This window comes from Sus scrofa, chromosome 6, assembly GCF_054392235.1.
Source record: "Sus scrofa isolate SSC_HxYL_T2T_F1_AM1 chromosome 6, Sscrofa_HxYL_maternal_Yorkshire_Landrace_v2.0, whole genome shotgun sequence".
Lineage (NCBI taxonomy): Eukaryota > Metazoa > Chordata > Mammalia > Artiodactyla > Suidae > Sus > Sus scrofa.
The window spans coordinates 44627585-44651294 of NC_139388.1; the positions used below are offsets into that span (position 1 = coordinate 44627585).

Here is a 23710-nt window from a genome sequence, read left to right on the forward strand (position 1 = left end):
GTTAAAAACAATATTTAAAAGAAAGAGAAAAGGGTTTTATGTCAGTCCAATTTTTTTTTTTTTCTTTTCTTCCGGGGGAGTGATATTTAAGTCTTTTTTTTTTTTCTTTTTTTCTTTTTTTTTTTACTGTTGTTTTAAGGTTGTGATTGGAGTGCTTTCTTTTTTATTGTTGTTTGGGGATTTTTTTTTTTTTTTCCGTCTATTTTCAGTTCTTTCAAATACCTACATAGGACCCTAGTCCCTGCCAGGAATCCATGCATCAGAAAAGATCAAAACCTGGCATGTTTATAAGCTCATTATTATTGAAATGAGCTCATATTACCCCTATTAATTTTCCCATCCTCCCATCAATGGGGAAGGAAGGCTGCCTGCCTTTGAGGAAGCTTGCCCACTTGTGTCCTTTCGCGCCAGGAGAGGGTGGAGGGGAGGCAGCTTCGGGGAGCCCTTTCCTCTGAGCTGTAGCTTTTAGGCCCTTTGACCCCCCTCCCCCGAACAGCACCTCCCCACCCTGCCCTGACAATTCCAGGGTCCATGCAAAAAAACCTTCCTTGAGTCAGCCTTTCAGCCCTTGGGCAACAGATCCTGAGGTGTAAGTTGGGGCCCCCCCGCTTCTGAAAGGGGAGGGAAGCTTCTCAGGCCAGCCAGGCTAAAAGGCACCGTGGTTCCTTCCCCCGAGGTCTATGCAGATCCCACAGCTCCACCTTGAACTCGTGGTACGGTGGTGCCAGAACCACCTCTGGTCGGAAACTGCCCGTTTTTAGACGGCACAGCTTCCGCGTTTCAGTTGATTCTCGTTTCTCCCTCATCCTCTCGCGTTAGCTTGGGAGCAAGGAAGGAAGGTGCTCTCCTCTGGCCTTTGCGTTTGCCTGGGCTGGGCTGGAGGCCCTGTCCTGGCGCTTCCAGGATGGGTCTGACTCTGTCCGGTTTTCGGTTCCCCACTGCCCTGCCTGGCCCGCTGTCATCCAAACCCTCTTCCTTCTGGCTGCTGGGATTCAGGAAGGCCAGGCATGTCCATCCTTCCTGAGAGTTGATATCTGGGAGGAAAACTTTAAACCCACTGAGCTCCAAAGGGGGCATCTGGGGGCGTTTTTCTTATGGTCTGGCTTTCTCTCTAGCATTGCAAGAAGCCCAAATGATCGTTGAAAACGCCCGTCTCCCATCAGCTTGACTTTGCGAGGTTGGAAATGAGAGCGACATAGCAAGGCAGCTATTGCTAATGTTTATTTCCTCCCCTCGGCTCCACTCAGCGTAGATGTACATTTCCAAACGGGCCCACGAGCTTGATATCTGGTTCCGTCAAGAACCTGGGCTTTGCCAACGCAAAGAATGATTCTGATGTTTCCAATATCACAGGAGAGTGTGGGGTCTGATTTTGTGTGGTGGGTAAACCCAGAGCCCTCCTCTGATGGCCCTGGAAACAGCTGATAGGAGGAGCTGATACCAGTCTGGGTGTGAAGTGTTGGAAGAAGCATCCATAAAGCTCTTGTTTAAATCACTTAAATACCCTCTCCCCGCAGAGCTCAGCGGCTCTGCTGACACATGCCGGTGAGTGGAGAGGGTGGCTTCTAGCCCTAAGTCTGTGGGTGCTACTTGTGTTGTCGGCTCTACTTCTGGGTGCTTCCTTAATTCTGTAGACCTCTGGGCCTCCAGCTCAGGGACCAGGGGTCCTGGCCAGTGTGCACGACCCACTCCTAAGCCAATGCATTTCCCTACTCTGATGCAGAAGAGGGAGACAAACAGGAGAGAGGCCAATGGGGGGGGGGCGTGTAGTGTCAACAATGTTGACAACTTGACCATGAATCTTCAAAAGATCCTTCCAGGAGTTCCCGTTGTGGCTCAGTGGTTAACAAATCCAACGAGGAACCACGGGGTTGCAGGTTCGATCCCTGGCCTCGCTCAGTGGGTGAAGGATCCGGCATTGCTGTGAGCTGTGGTGGAGGTTGCAGATTCAACTGGGATCTGGCATTGCTGTGGCTGTGGTGTAGGCTGGTGGCTACAGCTCGGATTGGACCCCTAGCCTGGGAACCCCCATATGCCATAGGAGCGGCCCTAGAAATGGCAAAAAAAGACAAAAAAAAAAAAATCCTCCACAGAGAACAGTGCCTTAGCCTATCCGAGGCCTGTTACAGATGACGCCGAGGAGGATACTGGGCATGGGTTAACCCAAGATGGATTAAGCTAAAGGACATACACTGTTGCTTCTGGAATAGCTCAGGTCCCACTTGTCATAAGATGTCTTCCAGATTCCAGGCATGGCCCGCCTCTTTTTGTTCTGTTGAAGAACATAAGGTACAGGAATTCCCATCGTGGCTCAGCAGAAACGAATCTGACTAGGAACCATGAGGTTGTGGGTTCGATCCTTGGCCTCGTTCAGTGGATTACGGATCTGGCGTTGCCATGAGCTGTGGTGTAGGTCGCAGGTGCGGCTCGGATCCCGTGTTGCTGTGGCTGTGGTGTAGGCTGGCAGTTCCAGCTCTGATTAGACCCCTAGCCTGGGAACCTCCATATGCCGCGGGTGCGGCCCACAAAAGACCAAAACAAAACAAAACACATAAGGTACAGGGGCATTCCCATGCCATCAGAGAACTTGGATGTGCCCTTGGTTTTATTGGAATGGATTTGACCTTGTTTTCATGATGGGACAGGATCCACATGAGTATTTAATAAGGGGGTTGGTGGGGCCAGGGCAGACCAGGGCAGCATTCACATCCACTGACAAGAAAGGCAGACAACCCCTTTGTCCAGCCCAAGAAATCTGATGAACCGTTGGGTCAGCCAGTAGCTTGGAGCCGTGAGAGAGCTCTGGTGTGCCCCGGACAGCCCAGAAGCTGGTCTGCACAGTGCCAGTGGGACTGGCTGCGTGGCACCAGGTACAGAGCTTGCCTTGCTCCAGAATTTGTGGATTTGGAGGGCAACCTTTACTTTAGCTTTTGGAACTGAGACAGATGGCTGCAAGCCATCATGTGTTGAGTCTTGCAAATGGCGTTTACTCTGTATCCTCTGGTGAGTCCAGGGGTAGGGGTGATGGAGAAGGAACTAAAGTCGAATTAAGGGAAAGGGAGTGAGATGAGCATGACTCCTGAACTCTTGGAAACCGTGCTTTGGAGTTCCCGCCACACAGGGAAGCTGGGCTGAGCCAGGAGCATCTATCAGCTTCTCTACCATGGGGGGGCAAGGCCCTGGTGTGGTGGCTGCCAGATCCAGGGACCCACCAGGTGGAATCGAGTAAGAAGAAGGGTCACCAACAGCAATAGCCTCAGGATTTCCAATTAAGAGGACCTGGCTTCCCAAATTATGCCTGCACCTAGGGGTTCTCTCATAGCAATGAGGGAATTAGGACCTCCCTAAAAAAAAAGATAGGATCCATGGAAACTTCAAACCTCTTTACCTTATGTATTCTAAAATGTGTGTTCAAGTGAACCAGGTTAGCAGAGCTGAATTCTTTTTTTTTTTTTTTTTTTCCCCTGCTCTTTACGGCTGCACCTGCAGCATATGGAAGTTCCTGGGCTAGGGGTCCAATCAGAGCTGCAGCTTCCAGCCACAGCCACAGCGATGCCAGGTCCAAGCCACATCTGTGACCTACACCACAGCTCCCGGCACCATCCCTCACCCACAGAGCGAGGCCAGAGATTGAATCCGCATCCTCATGAATACAGGTTGGGCTCATTACCGCTGAGCTATGATGCGAACTCCAGAGCGGAAGGCTAGATGTGACTTCCATCCTCCAAAAACCTCTCCCATTTCTGAGCATAGGCAGTCTGAAAATAGTCACCTTTGTCCCAGCAACACAGTCGAAAGCAGGATTAGGCCACACACTTTTCTTAGAAGGCCAGAGAGTAAATCCATGACGCTTGAAGTCCTGTGGTCTCTGCCAGGCAGTGCAAAGCAGCCAATAAGCAATAAGGAAGCACTTGGGCGTAGCCATGGTCCAAAAAAACTTCAGTTATTAACACAGGCTGTGGGCTAGAAGTGGCCCACGGGGGCTGGTTTGCCAACCCCTGTGCTCCTGTAAACAAGGTGGTGCGGCTCTGGTCACCCTAGGCAAGATGGGACAACTGCCCTCTGCTAACGCCACCTGCCAGTGAGACGACGTGCGCAGGACCCATCTCCTGCTATTTAAAGCCAAAGCCGGAGGTGCAAGAGATCTTCCAGAGAGAGAGGACTTGGAGACCCAGGTGGCCTGGTGTAGCTGTTTCTGGAAGGTCTCATCTCTGCTTACACGCTAAAAACTTCCAGAACACCCCTTCCATGACTCATGGTGAGTCCAGGGCTGCCCCTCATCATGGCCAAGGTGGGCAGAACAGGAAGAGGCAGGAGCTCCGTCTTGGCCTTGAGGTGAACTTGATGGACAGAACATGAGGATAAAAAGAGATGATGGATGGAGAAGAGCTCGGATAGATGGCTCTCCATTGAGCTGGTATTTTATAGAAGAGCTGCTCATCCCCCTGAGACTGTCACAAGGAGTTGATGGCAGCGCCCACACGTCTTTTGATTGCGGTAGTGCCTTTAGCCCTGAGCAGGTCCACATCTTCCTTCCCATCGCGCCTGTGGAGACACGTTTTATTTCTTCGTGTCTGCCACACCCAGGCATTGATAACCCCTCCTTAGTGGGTGGGAAGTTAGCTTGGAAGGCAGTTCTGGCAGTTTGGGGATGACGTCCCATTGCAATGGCATACCATGTCTGTTTCTACTCCATCCTCCTGATAGAAGGCAAGTGCTTCGACAAGGAGAAATAAGTCCTGCCTTCTCAGTCTTTGGCCAAGAAAGAGCTAAGGTCTGTGGTCAGCTAGGGATTTCCAAGCAAGCCGTGGCAGGATATGCGAAAACACTGCGAGCGATGCATCCAGGCAGAGGACGATGCGCTGAGGGTGGAGCCTGTGACAGTGGGTACATTGTTGGTCTTGTGGATGAGCCCAGGTTCTAAGATGTGGCCCTGAAGCCAGCAGGTTGGAATGAAGCAAGGAGGTTACATGAGTTAAACAGGCACAGGAAGAGAAGCACAAAAATCAAAACCACCCCATATAAGGGGGAGAGCACTTAGCCGAGGAAACCCAGGGACTCGCTGCTGTGGGGTCTTGTCTGCGGAGCTGCCGTGCTGTATCTACAGCCAGATGAGCCATCCTCCTCCTCTTCCTCGGCTTCCTGAGCTGATGCTCCTGCGTCTTGGCTGGCAGAGACCGTGGAAACTCTTTTGCCCTCATTTTCGTCGCTCGACTTTAGCATTTACAGGTTGGCTGTTGACGCCCACGGTCCAGCCTGCTCTCACTCATAGCGTGTGTCCAGGGCCTGAGGTTAGGTTACATCAGTAGGGAGGACCCTTTGGCTCATCCTGAAGTCCAAGGGCAGATCCTTTAAATGAATGCAAGTCGCCACCTCATCCTGCCCGCTCTGCCACTGCTGGGTTGCCTCCCCACGAGTCTGCGGAGCCTCCTTTTGACTCCGGGGGGAACAAAGCACAGGTGCTGTCCCCCAGGGTCTCCCACAGAACTCAGCACCCCCGGGCAGGTTCTCGCCTGCCCTTGTCCCTAACCAGGCCCTGTGCACCGTGTCGAGGAAAAGGCAGCCTCTTTGGATAGCGGCCCCTTCCAACTCTTTCGTCTTTCTGCTCCTCCTCCCCTTCCCTCTCTTTAAATTAAATAGGGACTGCCACTGACGTGATGTCGTTTGCACTGCAGGATGACAGAACTGTTGTGTGAATACCATTGTATTTGCCAAATGGTCCACTCGTCATTTCAGAACAAACAAATGGATGGTGTCTGTAAGTCGGCAAACACTGGTGACATTTAGCCTTGTTTATGTTCCTTTCCTTTTGCTGCACATTTTTGGCTCCAGAAGCTACTGGCTGAATCAACAGTGCCTCCGAAGCAGGAGCAAAGTCTGGTAGCTTTCATTTTGGTTGCCGCGTCCCTTTTCTCTTTGGCTCGCATGATACCTCCTGACCAGGATCAAGCCCGGGGTGGGAAAAGAGACCAAGGCAGCTCTTTGGTTCAAAACCTATCTCCATATAAACCATATTTTTTTCCTCCCTGATAATGCCTTCAAATTGGGAGGGAGGAAGAGAATGCTGAGAGGAGAGAGTGCTGTCAGAACAGACAGCCACATCCCCCTGGGAAATGCCAACTCTCCAGGCAAGCCCAGCCACCACCACGTGCAATAGGAGCGGCGTGACCCCATTGCTGTGTTGAGCTGGGTGCCGGTACCCGGGGCTTAAGCTTTGGCAGCTACCTTCTCAGGCTGCTGACTCAAAGTCATGGCTGGCACTGACAGCCTTTGAGATACAGACCCCATCTTAACCGCGGATGGAATCAAGTTCTTTCTTTTTTTCCTTTTCAGATCTTCTGTGCCAAGCCCAGGTTTCAAATACGTAGTAATTATCTCCTATTACCTAGCGCTGATCAACAGCACCTCTCCATCTAATTGCCAACCTGCTCTAATCACTGAGACTATTCTTGCTTTAGCCAGAGACGGAAGGACCAACTTTTATAAATATTGCTTTATTGTCCTTATTCCATTAAACAATCAGGGACTGTGGCCCTGCCCTTGCTGTCAAATGCCTCTAGCGCACACGGTTTCTGGATTGTTTAATGAATCTGCACATTTTCTTGCAGGTAAGTGACAGCCCCTGTTCTAGTCGGTCTAGCTGGACTTGCCCTTGTCTGTTCGTGCACCTCGGTGGCTATCTGCAGCTTGTAAATCGTGTAAAGTCAAGAGAAGAATGTATACACATATGTGTGTTGAATAAATAATTACCATTGGCATAGGTATGTGTATACACATGGCACACCAACCTACAGCGTATATAGCAAAGAATCAGGGAGGCTAAAAATATTGCCCCATATGTTCCCCCATTAGCATAGGATGGGGAAGCCTTAGTCACTTGAATGGGAGAGAAAATTCGCTCAGAGTCCTGCATCCTGCATGACAAAGGCTGGTGGATTTGAGGTCCCTTTACCCGTGAAAACCCTGAAGCCCCCCCCCCCCGCCCCCGTACACACAGACACACACACACACAGATAACACACACACACTTCAGCACAGCTTCTGGAGGTGGGCCCTACAATGGTCTTTTGGTGGCATTACTGCTTATGTCTGATTGTCCTGTATTTTGTAACACTTTAGAAGAATACGGCAAAGTGCAGTAATTACCTTTCTCCATAGTCTTTAAGCAGTGATATTGCTAGTTTAATATTGTGTTGGGTCGTCTTATTAACCGGGAAGAGATGACAGTCAAATTTCAGTGAACAGTTACCTTGCCCTCCTCTCCTTAAACACGGCGATTGCAGCGAAATGTGTAAACGTGTAACCGGGTTATCGTGTGCTTTGGCATAGAGTATTGTTGAAGTAATTAGACGCTCTCTTAAGGTATTCCTGGTAATGAAGGCATGTAAGTTATAATCATTGTAGCTTTCTGAATACGTGTCAAACTATATCTTTAAGTGTGCTGTATGCTGAGTTACAAGTTAGGTCCTTTATGAATGGAATGTAAAACAATACTAAAAATGCTTCAATAACGTATCTTGGTATTGCTAATAAAAAAAAAGCTGTGAAACATTAGTGCAGTTTGGAGTCATTATGTTAATTTACTCTGCAGCACCCTCTCACCCTCTGACACCCCTCTGTCTGTTGGAAGCCTCCACAGGACATTCAGGGAAACTAGCCGCGCCGATCCCTGGGCTGTCTGCTGGCCAGCCTTCTGCGTTTTCCACCTCTCTTTAGGTGGGCTCCCCCCCATCCCCCCATCTCTCCTCCCATCCCCCCCCACCCCGTGCATTACAATCCCCCAACATGCAAATGTCAAGGCACCCCCCAGTTAGGATGTGGGTGATCCCTGGCAGGTGGGGGAGAGTGCTTCTCTCCATATGAGTGATTCTCGGGTGGGTGTCTAGACCTCACGACGGCTCAGTGGGCGTTCAGTCCCTCACACCTGGACGGAAGATGCAGGACCAGCCTGCCTGCAGCCAACCTCACCACCTTCTTCCCATCCTGTGAAGGGCAGTTTTAAATGCAAACTTACTTGGAATGGCTGGAGTGGGGCATGTTTTTGCCCCTTTCCCCCACCTCCCCAGGGATTTTTTTGGTTGTGCCCCTGTCTGTGGTGACAGGCTTCTGCCCCCCGGCCCCCGCGCTCCCCATCATGGTCGCAAGTATGCAGGAAGGAAGGGTTTTGCTTTTCTTTTGCGTGACTTAATTTTTTTTTTTGGTTCAGGAGCGGCAGGCCCCTGCTGCTTCAATGGTGTTTCCAAGCTTCTCGGATTGGGTCTGTTTTATAAACGTCCAAATTCCATAAACACCCTGCTCCCTGTTTAACTGGTCCTGGGGCTGGGGGGGAGGTATGACCATCCTTTGCCAGAATCCCAAGCCCCAAGCCTGGCCCCCAGCCTCCAAATAAAGAAAGGGTCCTGTGGACCAGGGGAAGGAAGCCCAGAAGTGTCCCTTTGACTAAGGCTGATTTAGCATCAGGACAAGTGCCTCCCCTGGACTGCGAGGAACCTTCCCTCCAGTCTTTCCCATGAAAACCATGGATGTGATTCCGGCCCCAGAGACCCTGTGCTTCAGGATCAGATTGTCTCTGAGAGATTCTGAGTCTGAGAACATGATTCTGTTCACGTGAAGCTGCGAACATGCCCTTCGGGTTCCAGTGGAAAACGTTGCTGGAGCCCCCAGTGCCCAGCCAAGGTAAAGTGAAGCTACCCCAGCCATCAGGTCCCCAGTCCTCATGGCCACACAGCCCGGACCAGCTTCCGCCACCAATGTGCAGGCACAGCCTGAACACGCAGAAAGGACTCCAGGGAAGTTTCGTCTTATTTCCAAGGCCACCTGAGTCTGGGGAACTGCCCTTGAGACGAGACCTCGTCTATGCCCTTTCCTGGGTCCCCGCCTCCTGATGGCTCTCCAGGGCTTGTGTCACTTCCCGAGGCACCCCAAGCCTCTGTAAGGGGGTGTCAGGTGTTCCCGCCACCAGGGCTGAAGCCACGTCGGGTTTAAGAAGCCACACTTGCAGCTCCCTTCGGGGGGCTCACCGCCGTCCACTCTATGTAGGCAAGGGGAGCCCTCTGCACTCCCTGGGCACGAAGTGGGGACCAGAGGGCTCTGCTGAGGGGCTCAGGGTTGAACACACCACCCCCAGCCCGGTTCTTCATTTACAGTCACTCTGGGATTGCTTGCTGACACTGCAGCCCTGGCCTGGCCAGTCCGGCAGAGGGGGGACCGCGGGTCCCGTGCACACGGCAACAGCGGCAGAACTGCTGCAGGGAACAGGTCACGACTGCAGGAAGGTTCCCTGGAGCCCCGTATCCAGGCGCCTGTGTTTCCTCTTCCTCCACGAGGGCCCGATGATGCCCCTAACGGGATCTCTGTGCAGTTCCACTTCCAAAGCAGGGGGTATTTCCTGGGTTGCTCCCCTGGGGGATCTTCTTAAGCTTAGAGGAGACCTTGGTGGATTCTCTTCTCCTGTTTTTTATGAGCCTCCTCCCCCAGCTCATTTCAGGAACCCCCACTGCTTCCCACCCACCTCTTCCTCATTCCCTCCACCTCTGGGGGAAGAGCTGCTTGCTCACCAGTCAAGTGTTCTTAGGAGCATCCTGCCTGTGGCTGCGAGGGAGCTGGGTGCCTCCAGGCCTCTGCCAGGAGCGGACTTCATTTCACGGCTCTGTGTGGGGGCCACCAGCCGTCCTATTTCCGGGAGCCCCTCTCCCCCACATGGGATCATAACAAGCCCCACCTGTTTGGACTCAGACTTGGGGTGTCCACAGGGATCCCCTGTTGGCTCCGCCCTTGGGCCTCCAGCCTAGACCCTCCCAAGCAAGGATGGAAAGAGGTAGAAAGAGGCCCCCTTTGTAGAGGGGAGTGGAGTTCCGAGGAGGCAGCTGCGACCTGAGATGGGATAAGCTGAGGGAGGGGGAAGGTGGCCTGTGGCTTACAGTGAAACCCAGCTCCAAACCCACTTCTTCATTTACCCGTGTGTTTGCTTTGATGAAATTCAGATAGTCTGGTGCGGGGAAGAATCTAAACTTTGGGAGACACTTATTGCTCCTATATCGTCATTTTTTTCTCAAAGAAACGTCATGATGATTAAATTACACTCCTACATCTGCAGCCGCACCCTGGCTATGTGGTCTCTGCATGAGCAAATTCTGCCTCTTGGGCAAACAGCGTGCATCTTTCTAGGTTCAAGGTGGGGGGCTCTGCACAGCCGTTTCATCAGCAAAACTCTCCATTTGTGCAGCCAGACGTTGGCTGGCTTTGGGAGGAACGTGTCTTTCATGCTCTTTCAGGAGTTGTCCAGACACACCTATCTGATGGTAACCCACTGCTCCCGAGGTTAAGTTTCCTTTTTGAACTTCTGCTGTTGTCGAATTAATATAATATGCTCTCAATTATCCACATAAAAGGAGAAAGGCAACCGAGCAGGGAAAGCAAATTTGCAATTAATTTACCAAATTATTGCTCTTTTTTTCTGTGATGGACAAGTGGCTTTTCTGACTCAAGGGCTTTGTATGATCTGGGAGGAGTGCTGGGGCAGACGCAAGGACGAGTCACCCGAGGTGTCCCCGGCACCTGGAACAGGGATGGAGGTGGGTGTCTTACTGGGATGCAGAGGTCCTGGTGGGGAATGAGGGGTTTCTCAGGATGCTGCGCTCCTGCTTGTCAAGGAGAGTCTCTTAATCTCTATCTTCTAAGAGCCCATGGCTGAGCTAGTTGGGGGTCTCCCCAAAGCATAGCCTGAGATAAGGACCTGGGTGCAGGTATTTTATGTGGGAGGTGATCTTAGGAGGCATTGGTGGCGGGGGGCCGACACAGAGTATAAAGGACAGAGTTGCCACTGCTCAGGGCCTGGGCTCAGTCCCCCTGGAGGTCCTCCAGGATTCTATGCACAGTTCATTCCAGAACCACCCCCGAGGGCCAAAGAAGCTGGGGTATTTACCCACCAGCTCTGCAGCTCTCATGCACTGAGGATCTGCTCACCCGACGGCCAAGGAGTCTTCTCATGGCCAGATGGAGACAAGAGGCCACTGGCATCCCTGGGAACCAGAAGGGAAGGGGTGGGTCACCGACAGCACCCAGAGCAGGTGGGAACCCCTTGGGCCAAAGGTTTTTACACCCTGGTGCACTGCAGAAGGTCACCAGTCTTTCGAGCCCAGGATGGGGCGGATACACACGATACCTTGCCGGAAGTGAGCTGCGGGTTTTAAATGTTGAGAACTGCACAGACTGTCAGCTTAGGGCCAGGCATCCTGGAGGCTGGATCGAGGACCGGCCTCGGGGTCAAGAGACTTGCAGTATCTACCAGCATTCGAGCTCAGGGAGCTTGGACAGTTCATGCTCTTCTTTGGGTACCGTTTCCCCATTGGTGGAAAGAGAGGACACTTGGAGTTCCCTCACTACCCTCCGAGGTCTCAAATTCTATGCCTTTCATGACCCCTTGTGGCCTTGACTTTTTGGATGACCCTCTAGGACCCGGTCAGCCCTCAGGAGTGCTGACTCCTGCAGGATCAAAGATGTGGGCGCCATACTGGCCTTCCCACAAGCATGCCAATGTACAGCGTTTCAGTTTGGGCATGGGGGGGTGCGGTGTGAGTACTTGCTTTGTCATGAAGCCATTTTTATTAACCCATAAGAAGAGCATTGAGAAATTTCTAGTTCTAGAAGTTAGTCAATTTTTTTTTTTTTTTTTTTAAAAAGGGAGTTGGAGTTCCCATCGTGGCTCAGTGGAAACAAATCTGACTAGGAACCATGAGGATGCGGGTTTGACCCTTGGCCTCTCGCAGTGGGTTAAGGATCCAGTGTGGCCATGAGCTGTGGTGTAGCTCCCAGAGGCAGCTCAGATCCCACGTTGCAGTGACTGTGGCGTAGGGCATTGGCTCTAGCTCTGATTGGACCCCTAGCCTGGGAACCTGGGAACCTCCATAGGCTGTGGACGTGGTCCTAAAAAAAAAAAAAAAAAAAAAAAAAAAAAAAAAAAAAAAAAAAAAAAGAGGGCGTCAGTAAAACCGGATCTTTGGATTCATTATAGTGCCAAAAAAAATATGGTTATTTGACTTTTTTTTTTTCTTTTTCTTTTCCAACCTCTTTTGTTCCCAGGCGAGCTGGAGAGAATGGTCTTTTTTGTGATGATTAAAATTTCAGATTCCAGTGTGATCATCCAGGGTGTCCCTCTTGAGTGTATGTCTGTCTTTGAATAGGATGTAGTCCCACGTGGGAGGCCCCCGCTCCCACCCGACACTCCCACGCAGTCATGCTGAGGCGGAGCGGAAGGCAGTACGGGGACCCGAGGGCTCATGTCATGCTCCCTCTTGCGTGCATGGGCCACAGGAGCAGTTCTCATCGCCTCCGTGCCTGTGACCTTTCTCCTTTTCCATCCTCAGAGTTCCTTTGGCGACTCAAAGTCACTGTTGACTAAGCAACGTGCCCCCCACCCCCGGCCCCCAGTTTGGGACTCTCTGTACCATCTCCAAGTTGGAACCCTTGGAGTCTTTGGCTAAAGTTACCGTTGAATGTAACCTGATTGCCTCTAGTTTTGTCATCCATCAAAGCGTATACCTGTGGACCCTTGTGCATCCTCAAGACAATAAAAGGAAAACGCATAAATTGGAGGTTGCCAAGTCACCCACTTTTCAGTTATTTCAGGATATCTGCTGGCATGCAGGAGGCCCCAGGCAGAGCTCCCATGAAAACGCATGCCCCCCCCGCCCAAGACCTTGCCAAGTGAGTAGAGAATCGGGGTACAGTGCTGCAAAGCCTGGAGCCCCTCATCCTCCCCAGTCTCTACTCATCCCTGGAAGACCTCTGTGTTAGACTGCCTCACTGGGATTCCTCCCCGTCCCCAGGGTGAACACCTCCACGGAGGAAGCCGTGCTAGGATTCAGGGCTCTCATTCCTACGATGTGCAGACAACACCCCTGGTGACTCCAACAGAACTCTTTTTCCTGTTTTCCAATGATGCTGCCAAGCATTTACAATCAGGAGATTTTTAATTTTATTAAAGTATAGTTGAGTTACAATGTTGTGCCAATTTCTGCTGTACAGCAACGTGACCCAGTCATACATATATATACACATACACATTCCCTTTCTTAGATTATCTTCCATCAGGGTCTATCCCAAGAGATGAGATACAGTTCCCTGTGCTATACAGTAGGACCTCATTGCTTATCCGTTCTAATTACTTTTTTTTTTAAAGTCTAGCTGATTTACAGTGTTGTGTCAATTTCTGCTGTGCAGCACAATGACCTACTCATACACATATATACACTCTTTTTCTCTTTCATCAAGTTCTATCCCAAGTGGCTGGATATAGTTCCCAGGGCTCTACAGTAGAACCTCATGGCTTATCTGAATTTTTTTCCAGTGATCAACTAGTAGGAACAGCATTCTTGTACAGTGGCTTCTGCTGTACATGGAAACTTGGGGCTTGAAGGGTCTTCTCTAAATCACCCTCGGGCAATTCATTTTAAATCACCAGGGGAATTTTCTAGAGGGCTTTGGGCTAAATGCCCTTGCAGAGTGAGTGATCCCCTCTTTTTTTTGCACAGGTGGATGCCTGAATGTCCCTAACCTCAGGGGTTTTGGTGAAGCTTTGGCTTTTTTGTGACACTGGGCTTTTTTCTATGGGAGATTCATGAGTACAGAGGGAGGCTGACCTGGGCACATTGGAACATAGGGTAGAAGACAGAGAGTCTTTGGTTTGGAGTTGGGCTATGGGAGGGCTTCTCCGTGGTAGAAAGAGGGGTTCCTGTGGGTGCCATGCTCCTGGCCAGCCTTGCCCAGGCCTGACAGCCTTGAGAGAGCAGGTGAGGGCCTATAGGCCTCAGAATCCCCAGACTGGACATGGCTCCAGCCGCCTCTCCCAGGGACAGTCTGGAGGGGTGGGCAAAGCCCCTGGGGCCTGAGATGGGAGGAAAAGAGGAGCCACTGTGGGACCAAGAGCAGAAGGGACCAGACAATGAGAGAGGGGTGAGGAGGAGAGAGTTAGCGACTTGGAGGGAGAGACAGGGAGGGAGGAGGACATAAGGGTCAGAGAGGAGAGAGGGGAGAAGGCGTGAAAAGGGGACAGCGGAGACCTGGGACGTGAAAATGGGAGGCCAGGAGGGAGGAAGAGGAGAGAAAACTGGCATGAACAGAGTAAAAGCAGCAGGGTACAGGTGCATCTGGAGGAGAGGAGGGTGGGCAATAGAGAGAGGGAAAGGAGGAAGAGAAAAGCCAGCAGAAAGCAGGAGATGGAGACAGGGAGGAACCTTCTGGAGGCGGCCCAGGGTTTGGAGGGGGGCACAGTGCTGGCGTGGGCAGGGCCAGGGTGAGGAGTGGAGGGGCCTGAGTCCAGCACCTGGTGGCCCAGGCCAGGCTTCCCAGCAGCATCCTCCCCCTGCTCCCCACCACCCGCTTCTTTGGGAGGCAACGCCACAGCTTAATCAGAATTATTTACAAGATAATGGTCCATTGTTTGCACTAAGACAGATGTCGACTGTGGGAACTTTGTGTTTTATGCTCCTTTCCCTGCTCTGCCTTCACTGGGTGCAGATGGGATGGAAGAAATGTGAGTTATTATTCCCAGAACTGGAGATTCGGAGGCGCCTTCACCCCAGCCTGGGCTTGCTGGGCCGCCGAGCTGAGCTGGCACCGCGCAGGCGGGCAGCGGGGCAGGGCTCCTGCTGGCGGCGGGGTCAGCTGGGGTCTGTGGCCCCCCGCTCCGCCCCTCGAGGCAGCCTGTGATTAAGAAGGTCTTGTTTCCTTGAGGGGCGGGTTGGTGCCATTGCCTTTTCTGGGGGACAGGAAGGACACAGTCTGATTAAGATGCACTTGCTATTTGTTGAGTCAAGAGGTCATCGTTGACATCTCAAATGAAGGTGGCCAGCTGGCCCTCTTCTTGCCAAAAAGAAAGCGTGATCCTTCTGGAGGGGGGGCTTTGTAGCCCCCCTTTATTTGAACTTAGGAGAAGGTTTCTTCTCATCTTCTGGGCTCACTTGCCGGGCCAGATCTGGACCTGGGCCTCCCTGCTCCTCCGAAGGTAGGGTTGGCCCTCTGAATGCCTGTCCCACCTGCGGACCCAGAGACGGCCTCTCCTGGAACAAAGATGGGGCAGCATGGGAAGAGGTCCCCATCATAGACTTGCTCCTGGCCTCGCCCTACAGGCAGGCGGGACACCCCATCTTCATCCGAAGCCCCCAAAGCCAACCTGGACTTTTTCAGCCTTCCTGGTTCTCCGGCAGCTCCTGCGTCACCCCACTCACCTGGTCAGCAGAACGCATCTTAGGATGGGGGAAACTGAGGTCAAAACATGTCAGGTGGCTTGACCAAGGTTATGTTTCTATCTGATGGAAAAGTCTTCCTACTTCTCAAGTTGCGACCATCCCATCAGACAGCTTCTCTGAGCCTCAACTCAGCCCCTACAGGCACCAGGTGACTGTCCTGCAGCATCTGGCACAGAAATCTGCAGACATAAACGTCTCTCCGGTGCTGCACTCTGAGCCCGGCAAAGAGCACATGCTAGATACAGAGATTGGTGTTATCAGCTACATTATATGCCTTTTATAAAACATAGTTGACCCTAGACCAGTGCAAGCACGTGGGGTGCTGCCCCCCATACAGTCAAAAATCTGGGAGTTCTTTGTGGCTCAGTGGTTAACAAAACTGACTAGCATCCATGAGGATGCGAGTTTGATCCCTGGCCTTGCTCAGTGCGTGAAGGATCCGGCGTTGCGGTGAGCTGTGGTGTAGGTCGCAGACGTGGCTTGGATCCCGAGTTGCTATGGCTGTGGCGTAGGCTGGTGGCTACAGCTTCGATTTGACCCCTAGCCTGGGAACTTTCATATGCCTTAGGTGCGCCCCTAAACTAGCAAAAAAAAAAAAAAGAAGAAGAAGGAAGGAAGAAAATCTGGGTGTAACTTTTCACTCCCTCTGAAACTTTACTAATAGCCCACTGTTGGCCAGAAGCCTCGCCAATAACAAAAAGAGGTAATACATATTTTGTACAATATATGCATTATTTTTTGTATTCTTACAATAGAGTAAGCTAGAAAAAAAAGAAAATGTTCTTAAGAAAATCATGAGGAAGAGAAAATGCATTTATCGTATATATATGTATATACCGAAAAATATGCACATATGAGTGGACACAAGCAGTTCAAATCCACGTTGTGCAAAGGCCAACTGTATTGCGTTTCCAATATCAGGCTATGACAAAAGAAAAAAAAATAACGTCATACAATATCATAGAGTCACATTTGGATGGAGAAGAGAAAAGCCGCTTTTACGGCAACTGAGTGGAATCAGGCCTGCTGTTTGGACAACCCCAGGACGTCTAAGAGCGCTCGCTCCTAACCCTGCCCCCCCCCCGCCCCCCTGCCGCCGCCTGGACACCTTGAGAAGTTACCCAGAAAGCAGTTATGACCCGCAGATTTTGTCCCACTCCAAATGAGCATCCTTGGCTCTGGTGTTTAGGGAAGATGTCTATTTCCTCCCTCCATCTCCCCATGTCTGAGGAATGACCCCTTTAGCTTCTGCTGTGGGGTTGGGGCCTCTGGGCCATCCTTCCAGCTCCCAAGTTTGGTAAATGTTTAGCAGTGTGCCCGGGCCAACTCCCATTCTAAATGCTATATTCCGAATAATACATATAACATTTGCATTACACATAATGCAAATGTTATTCTTTCATTGCATCCTTATGTATAATCCTTATAAGATCCTACCCATGAGGTAGAGGTCATTTTTATTTTTCCCATCTTACATGTGGGGAAACAGAGGCACAGAGTCGCTGTTCACCTTCCCTAGGGGGTCTCAGCACACCCGCAAGGAAGCTGAGATCCAGCCGGGCAATGGAGACCCTGGCACATGACTATTTTGCTGCCCCACCTGTGGTGCTCTCCCCTGCCTGTAATCCTTGTTTGGGATGTGTCAAAAAGGAGTTCTCTTGTGGCAGAGTGGGTTAAGGAGCCAGCGATGTCCCTTCAGGGGTTGGGTCGCTGCTATGGCACGGGTTGGCTCCCTGGCCTGAGAAATTCCGCATGCCTTGGGCGTGGCCAAGATAAGAAGAAAAGAATAAACCGACCCACAAATAAATAAAAATGGCCTGTTCTTGCCATTTGCTCCGGGTCCCCGGGAGAAAATGAGGCAATTTCAAGCAGAGATTCCAGCTCCAGAACCTGGGGCTTGTCATCCAGGAAGAGGCAGGATGAAGCGCTGGAGAGGGGGGGGAATCAGGTGCGCACCACGTGACTGAGCCCGCCTAGAACGTGACTGTGACCCTGAGCAGGTCCCCCCCACCACCCCTCGGTGTCCTCACGTCTGCAGGAATGAGAAAGTCACACTGGATCATCCCAAGCTTCCTTCCATCTCCAGTCTGCGAATCAATTAGCCTCAGGACTGTATTTATTTCGTCACTTCCCAGCCTTGGGGAAAAGCCTGTCGTGTCCCCTGCCTTCCTCGAAATAAAAGGGCCTCGAGGAACCCTGACCCCTCACCTTGCAATTGTTCCCTGGGGTCCAGATGGGGGAGAGGGGAGAGTGGGTGGCCAAGGGCACCAGCAGACCCTCCAGGCGGGGGCTGCCAGGGGGGCCCAGCCCCCAGCTGTGAAAGCAGCAGAGGTCAGACTAGGATAATATTTATCAACCCTCTTCTCACTGTGTCAGGCTCTGACCACACCACAGCGTTCCCGAAGATCACAGATCCTGTGTTTTAAGGTCCTGTAGAGCGGCTTCACATGCGACCAATGACCTCTGTCCCTCCTAGTGGGTGGGATCTGAACTTGAGCTTCCAGGGGTCGACGGCTGGGATCGCAGGCCTTTGAGCCTGTCACTCCCCTCCAGCCAGACCTTTTCTGTTAAAACTGTTTAAATTGCAAACCAGTAATAAAAGGATCATATGTGTTTCCCACCGAACAGGTTCTTTAGGGCTATTATGATAATTAAAAACATATGGTGCCTGTGCCAGTCAGAGGGAAACTGCAGATGTACAAATTAGGTATTATATAAGGGTTTTCTGCCTTTGCCCTTTTAAAAACGTCAACCAGAGAAGTTTAAAGAGATAAAATAGCAATTGTGCAGATCGTAGGTAGCATTTTGGTTCCAGAAGCATTAAATACATAAACCCTTTGCTTTAAAAGTACTAGGCACCACCCAGGAAAGAAGGGAGAAAAACACTCACGTCCGGAGTCTCCGGAGGAGAGGCAACGTGTCGACCTCACAAAGTTGTGATCCCGTAGAATCTTTTGCATTTTTTATGATGTTGTTCTGCACAGGCAAAGAGGATTATATTTATTAAATATTGAATTATATTCAAATTGGATGGATGGGAGCAAAGATAAGGATTTCTTTACATTAAACTTTCTTTGCGTTTTGCAAGTATTGATTCTTTTAGAAAGAGTCATTTGTTTTCATTTAAAATATGCAATTGATTTTGAGAAGGTGATAAATACGGCTAATAAAAAAAAAATTGGGAGGATTTCTGTGGCTCCCTGTCGATGGCTTTCCAATGCAGACATCCAGGACAAGTTCTGCGGAGTTGTTCGTATTGAAAGGATATCGGGCTGGCTGGAGATGCTGGCAAGAGCCCGCTGTGGCTCTGGGGTGGCAGAGACAAGGCACCAGGTCTGGGTCCTGATGCATGGGGACCTGGGCTTAGCACTTGGCCCAGGATGTGACACTTTGTCCCTGTATGTCTCTACTGTAGGAAGCCAACTCGATTTCTCTAAAGAAGGAGGAGTTGGGTGACTACGGCCCCTACCAGCACTGTCCCTCAGGGGGGCGCCCCCTTTCTTTCTCATCCAGAAAGTAGGACCCTCCTAAGACGAGCCCAGCCAGAACCAGGATGGCCTCATCCCTGTCCTGCGCCCCTTCCTCCATGCGATGCTGTAGTGTCTACAGAGGACAGTTGAGTAAAAAGCCAGATTTCTAATCAATTGCAATAAAGGAGCAGAGAAGAGGTTCTACTTATCCAGTCCAGCTGCCAGAACACTCAGATAACCAGGACCTTTCAAATCCTGGTGTGTAATTACTGAAATTCACAACGAGGGAGTGGAGACAAGTTGTGTTGAACATAGTTTGGGGTTGAGGTATTTCTTATATTTTTTGAAGACCCTGTAACCAGGAAGTGCCCTTTTCTTAGTCATCCTAAGTCTGGGCTCCTTAGGAAAAATGTCCTTTGAAGGTGGCTCTGGAGCCACATTCCTGCTTGGGCGTGGAGTCCCTCTGTCCCACTGTTCTCTTTTGCCCACACCTTCTCTGTGTCCTGCAGCTGGGCCTGCATCCTAGAGATCCCAAGACAGGAAAAGTCAGAGGGGGTTCCTCGAACCTTCTATCTACTGGACAAAACCAGCCTGGGGTGCAAGGTACTGGACCCCCAGCCTGGGGTGCAAGGTACAGCGGCGGTTCTCAATCAGGCATGTCCCCCCCACCCCCACCCAGGGGACTTGTGGCAATGTCTGGAGACATTGCGGGGGAGGGGGGGACTTGGTATCTAGCGGGTGAGGGCCAGGAGGTTTAGCACCATCCTACAATGCAAAGGAGAAGCCTGCAGACCTGCAGAGAATTATCTGGCCCACGATGTCAATAGGGTAGGGCAGGATGAAGAAATCCTGGTGGACAGGTGGGACCACCAGGCCTTCGAGTGAAAGTCCAAGCTGGATAAATGGTGAGAGGTGAAGGGACAAGATTTACCACCTCATTCACCTGGTGCCCTTCAGCTCGCTCCCCAGGCACCCTCCCTCCAAGTGATGTCATCTTTGGACCTCACGCCTTCTCGGAAACTTTGCAAGAAACCTGGGGCAGCTGGGAGGCAGAAACTTCCAGCAGAGTAACCCCGAACATGCCTTCCAACTTAGACGGGCTGGTGGGTGTGGGGAGGGGGGTGCAGAGCCGACAGCCAGAGCCAGTCTTTTTCTTCTCCCCCCGGGAGGGAGAACAAGCCTGCAGCTTTACTGCACATGTAGGTATTACCACTTTAACTTTTAGTGAGGTAAAATAACACCTTGTCACTCAGGGCAAGTACCAATCACAAAATGAATTAATTGTAATAACTGTTGTCAACGGAACAAAGGACTTGTTGCTTTCCTAAGCAGATTTCAGCGCCACTGAGAACTGTATACAAATGCTCCCATTGGGCCGGCTGGCAGCAAGTAGTCAGAACATAATTGTATCTGTCTATCTCTCTGCTTTGTTTTTAAGGGCTGAGGAATGGAGTTAAAAACCTATATTTTAAACATATCAATAAATATACCCCTCTTTGTATTTGTGACGTCTCCTCAAAAACATGGCGTCTTTAATAAATTGGCCATGAAAATAGCATTTGCGGCTGATGGTCCCAAATAAGAGCCAGCTGTAGAGGCTGCCTGGAGACTCTAAGTCAGGAGGGGAATTATGCCCAATTACCCTCCCATAAAACACCCTCTCATTTCTGGGAGTTATCAAAACACATCCCGTGGACAAGCGGTCAGCTGTCCCCCGCTCCTCAAAAGGAGACAAGTGGGCCCCACGCTGGGCCCGCAGTGCTCCTAACTGCCTCCACTCCACACCAGCGGCTTGTTTGCTCTCAGCCTCTTTTTACAGTGGCCCTTCCCTTCTTTTTTTTTTTCCCCCTCGTTCTGGCTTTTTCACATTTTAGCACATTTCCCCCTTCAGGAAGCCCCGTGGGTACTCCTTTAAGACAAGAGTTGCTCCTGGAGTGGGGAGGGCAAGAGTGGCCGGGGGGGCAGGTGGCTCAGGAGTCTGCAGCAAGCTGTGGCCCCAGCTGAGCTCTGCTCACATCCATGGGGGTGGGGATGTCTGCTGGAGCTTGGGTGGGACTGACAGGCTAAGGGGGGCATGTCGCTGGGCTTTGCTGAGGTCAAAAGTTTGAGGATTTGCTTCCCAAAGAGGAAACGCAAGGAAACTGCTTTGGGCCTTTAGGCAAAGCCTTCTTTAGTGAGAAGCATGAACGACTGGGCTCACATGATACAACGGGGATACCAGGGGTCGTGAGGACTCCCCAGTCACACCACCTTATAAGCACTGAGCCCACCCTCCTTTCTCTCATGCCTCCTCCTGTTGCTTCTCTGTGCTCTTGGACCCCTGTGACCCCAGCATCCAACTCCACACCAGTCTCAGAGGCCTGTCTCTCTACCCCCATCCCTGACACCCCTCAGGCAGCCTGCTCTATTTTTAGAGCTCTTGAGGCCAAAATTGCTCTCTCCATAATGAAGTGGGGATTCTTAGACCATCAGAGCCAGGAGTCATCTCCGAGGTCATTTTCCAGATGCCGAGTAGGGAGAGGCCTTGCCCTTGGTTGCTGAACCAGATACAAGGGTTGATGCTGTTTCCAGGTGTCTGGACAGGTCCCTGTAACTCGCTCTTGTTCTGCCATCCGGGCCAGTCGTGAGCAGCTTCTTCCTCTTCGGGATAAGTACCTAAGCAGGGGAGGTGTTCCTGTGACTTGCCCTTGCAGTACTGGGGCAATTTTCACTGCTCCCCTCCCCCTGCAGAGGGCCGGGCCACTTCAGAAGCAAGAGTAAGGCAGCCCTGGCTCAAATGTGCACTGCATTCAAATTTGTATAGTCCTCTCTGGCCAGAACAAGCTGCCACTTGCAAAAATGCTGAGAAGAGCCCTGATCTGAAAAAAGAAATCTCTCCTGCTTCTGAGGCTCCTCTTCTCTGCAAGGGATCCAGATACGCAGCCTGCATTGGGAAGGCAGGCTGGTATACACACACACTTCCGAGGAGGGGGCACTCCTGGACTGTTGGTCACATGAGGTGCCAGGCTCCTGTGCTAAGAGCAGCCTGTAAAGTGGGACAAAAATACAAAAGGGGGATTTCTCGTTATGACTCAGGGGGTTAAGAATCCGACACAGTGTCTGTGAGAACATGGTTTGATCCCGGATTTTGCTCAGTGGGTTAAGGATCTGGCATTGCCATGAGCTGTGGTGTAGGCTGGCAGCTGCAGCTCCTATTCGACCCCTAGCCTGGAAACCTCCATATGCCATGGATGCAGCCCTAAAAAGACAAAAAAAAAAAAAGCACAAAAGGGGAAGAGAGGTGGGATGTGGGGAAGGAGGTGCAGCAGGGCAGATCTCATGCTGCCTGGAGGATATTCTGGAGTTCCATAGCCCCCACCTCTAGACCCTGCACTCCACTCCACTGGCTTTGGGCTAGCGAAGGAAGACACAGTGGGCTCGCCAAATCTTTTAGAAAGGAGAAGATTCTGTGACAGGCAATGAATCTGGCCACTTGCTCATCGATTTAGCGCATATCAGAGTGTTCTGCTCACCAGCAATGCAGCCGAGATCCTGGCCCTCATGGGGCTTATTTTCTATGGGGGAAACACTGACAATAAAAAGACAAGTGTAAGTTCATTTTATGATAAACGATGTGAAGATGATAAAGTGGCGAAGCCTAGAAAGTGACATGGGAAGGTCAGTATCACGTGTCATGAAGGTCAGGAGGTGACATTGGAGGGAGCCATGCAGATGTTAGGGGATGCACGTTCCCAGAGAGGGGACAGTGATGATAAGGACACTGGGGTGGGGAAGGAGCAGACATCCACAGCTGTTAGACCTCAGGCTTGGGTCCCTTGTGTGTGCGACTCGCATTTCCTATGGCTTTCTTGGACAATGAGATTTCATCCAACTTCTTTATGGCCCTGAGTGGTCAGCAGAGTTGGGGCTGGAGTTCTTTTGCCTAATTTTGCAGAAGGGGGAACTGGAGGTCCAAGAGAAAGTAATGGCTTGCCCTGTTAGTGGCAGTGAAAGGCAGGGCTAGGTCTCCTGACTCATAACACTGGGCTCCTTCTGTTGCCCTGAAAACCTCTGCCTGCTCCTGGGACTCAGGCACTTCCCATAAGCCCGACCCACCATATTGGAGGACCACTGGGTCCCAGGGAGGCACCATGACTGACTCGTGGCACACTAACTCCACTCCTGAAAACAACAGTTGAAACCAAGAGCTTTGGTCCCATGAGCTTGTAAACATGACACCAGGAGCCATACCCCAAGTCCTCCAAGATGAGGGTCTCTCATTTCCAGAGACCAAGACTGCCCATGGCAGAGTCTGCTCTTTTGATGACAGCTTATAATTGTCCCCTTAGGTATCCCGTGGGTAGAGAGCTGTAGCTAGTCGGGACTCTATGGCCACACCCAACAAGCCACCCAGAAAACATGGACCAAATCCTTAGAAATCGGACTCATGTTTCCTTGGAGAAAGATGGATGGCCTTCCACGAATGATGGCTACCTCAGACCAGCCTGTGGCTGTGAAGTTCTACCCCACGCTGACCTTGGCCGGCACCTGGCTTGGCCTCTTCTGGATGCCTTCCAACCATGGCCATGATGGAAGAGGCTGCTACCTTGAGCCATTGCCAAAACTGGCTGCTCCTTTGGCTTTTCAGGATCCCTGTTCTTGTCTGAGAAAACTGCTTTCAAACCAATAGCTATTTCTGGATGTGTTTTTTTCAGTGTTTCTTCTCCCAGCTGGTTGCTAGATTATTTGCATCTCATGCCACTCTGGCCTCTGTGGGGGGACAAGCGGTAGCCCACCTTTTGTATTAGCTGCCATGCTATCTGTTTCCCAATATGAAAAGGTGAAATCAGGAACTATAGCAACCTCAAAACACCCTAGCTGCTCTCAAAGTGAAATGCTAAGTGGAAAGGCTGCTTTTCTCCCTAGCAGTATTTATGATGTTCTGTACACATAGGGAGGATTCGTAGTGGGGCCAGTGGACAGGGATAAGCATGAACTCAGGTTGGGGGAGGA

General features: G+C 51.2%; 1 protein-coding gene across 23 annotated transcripts in view; it reads left to right on the plus strand.

Annotated features, from left to right (window-relative positions):
• Nucleotides 1-23710, plus strand: part of ZNF536 (zinc finger protein 536) — a 530657-nt gene that overhangs the window by 315683 nt on the left and 191264 nt on the right. For 4 of the 23 annotated variants that reach the window (XM_084958826.1, XM_084958818.1, XM_084958823.1 and 1 more), the window contains one exon: nucleotides 6609-7554. The exons of 13 other annotated variants lie outside the window; for them this stretch is intronic. In XM_084958826.1, the coding sequence (XP_084814952.1) occupies nucleotides 6609-6616 (8 nt within the window). In that variant the 3' untranslated portion in view covers nucleotides 6617-7554. Of the gene's footprint in view, nucleotides 1-5675; nucleotides 7555-23710 lie in introns of those variants that run through there. 6 more of the 23 variants (XM_084958821.1, XM_084958819.1, XM_084958820.1 and 3 more) reach the window with 3 other exon arrangements.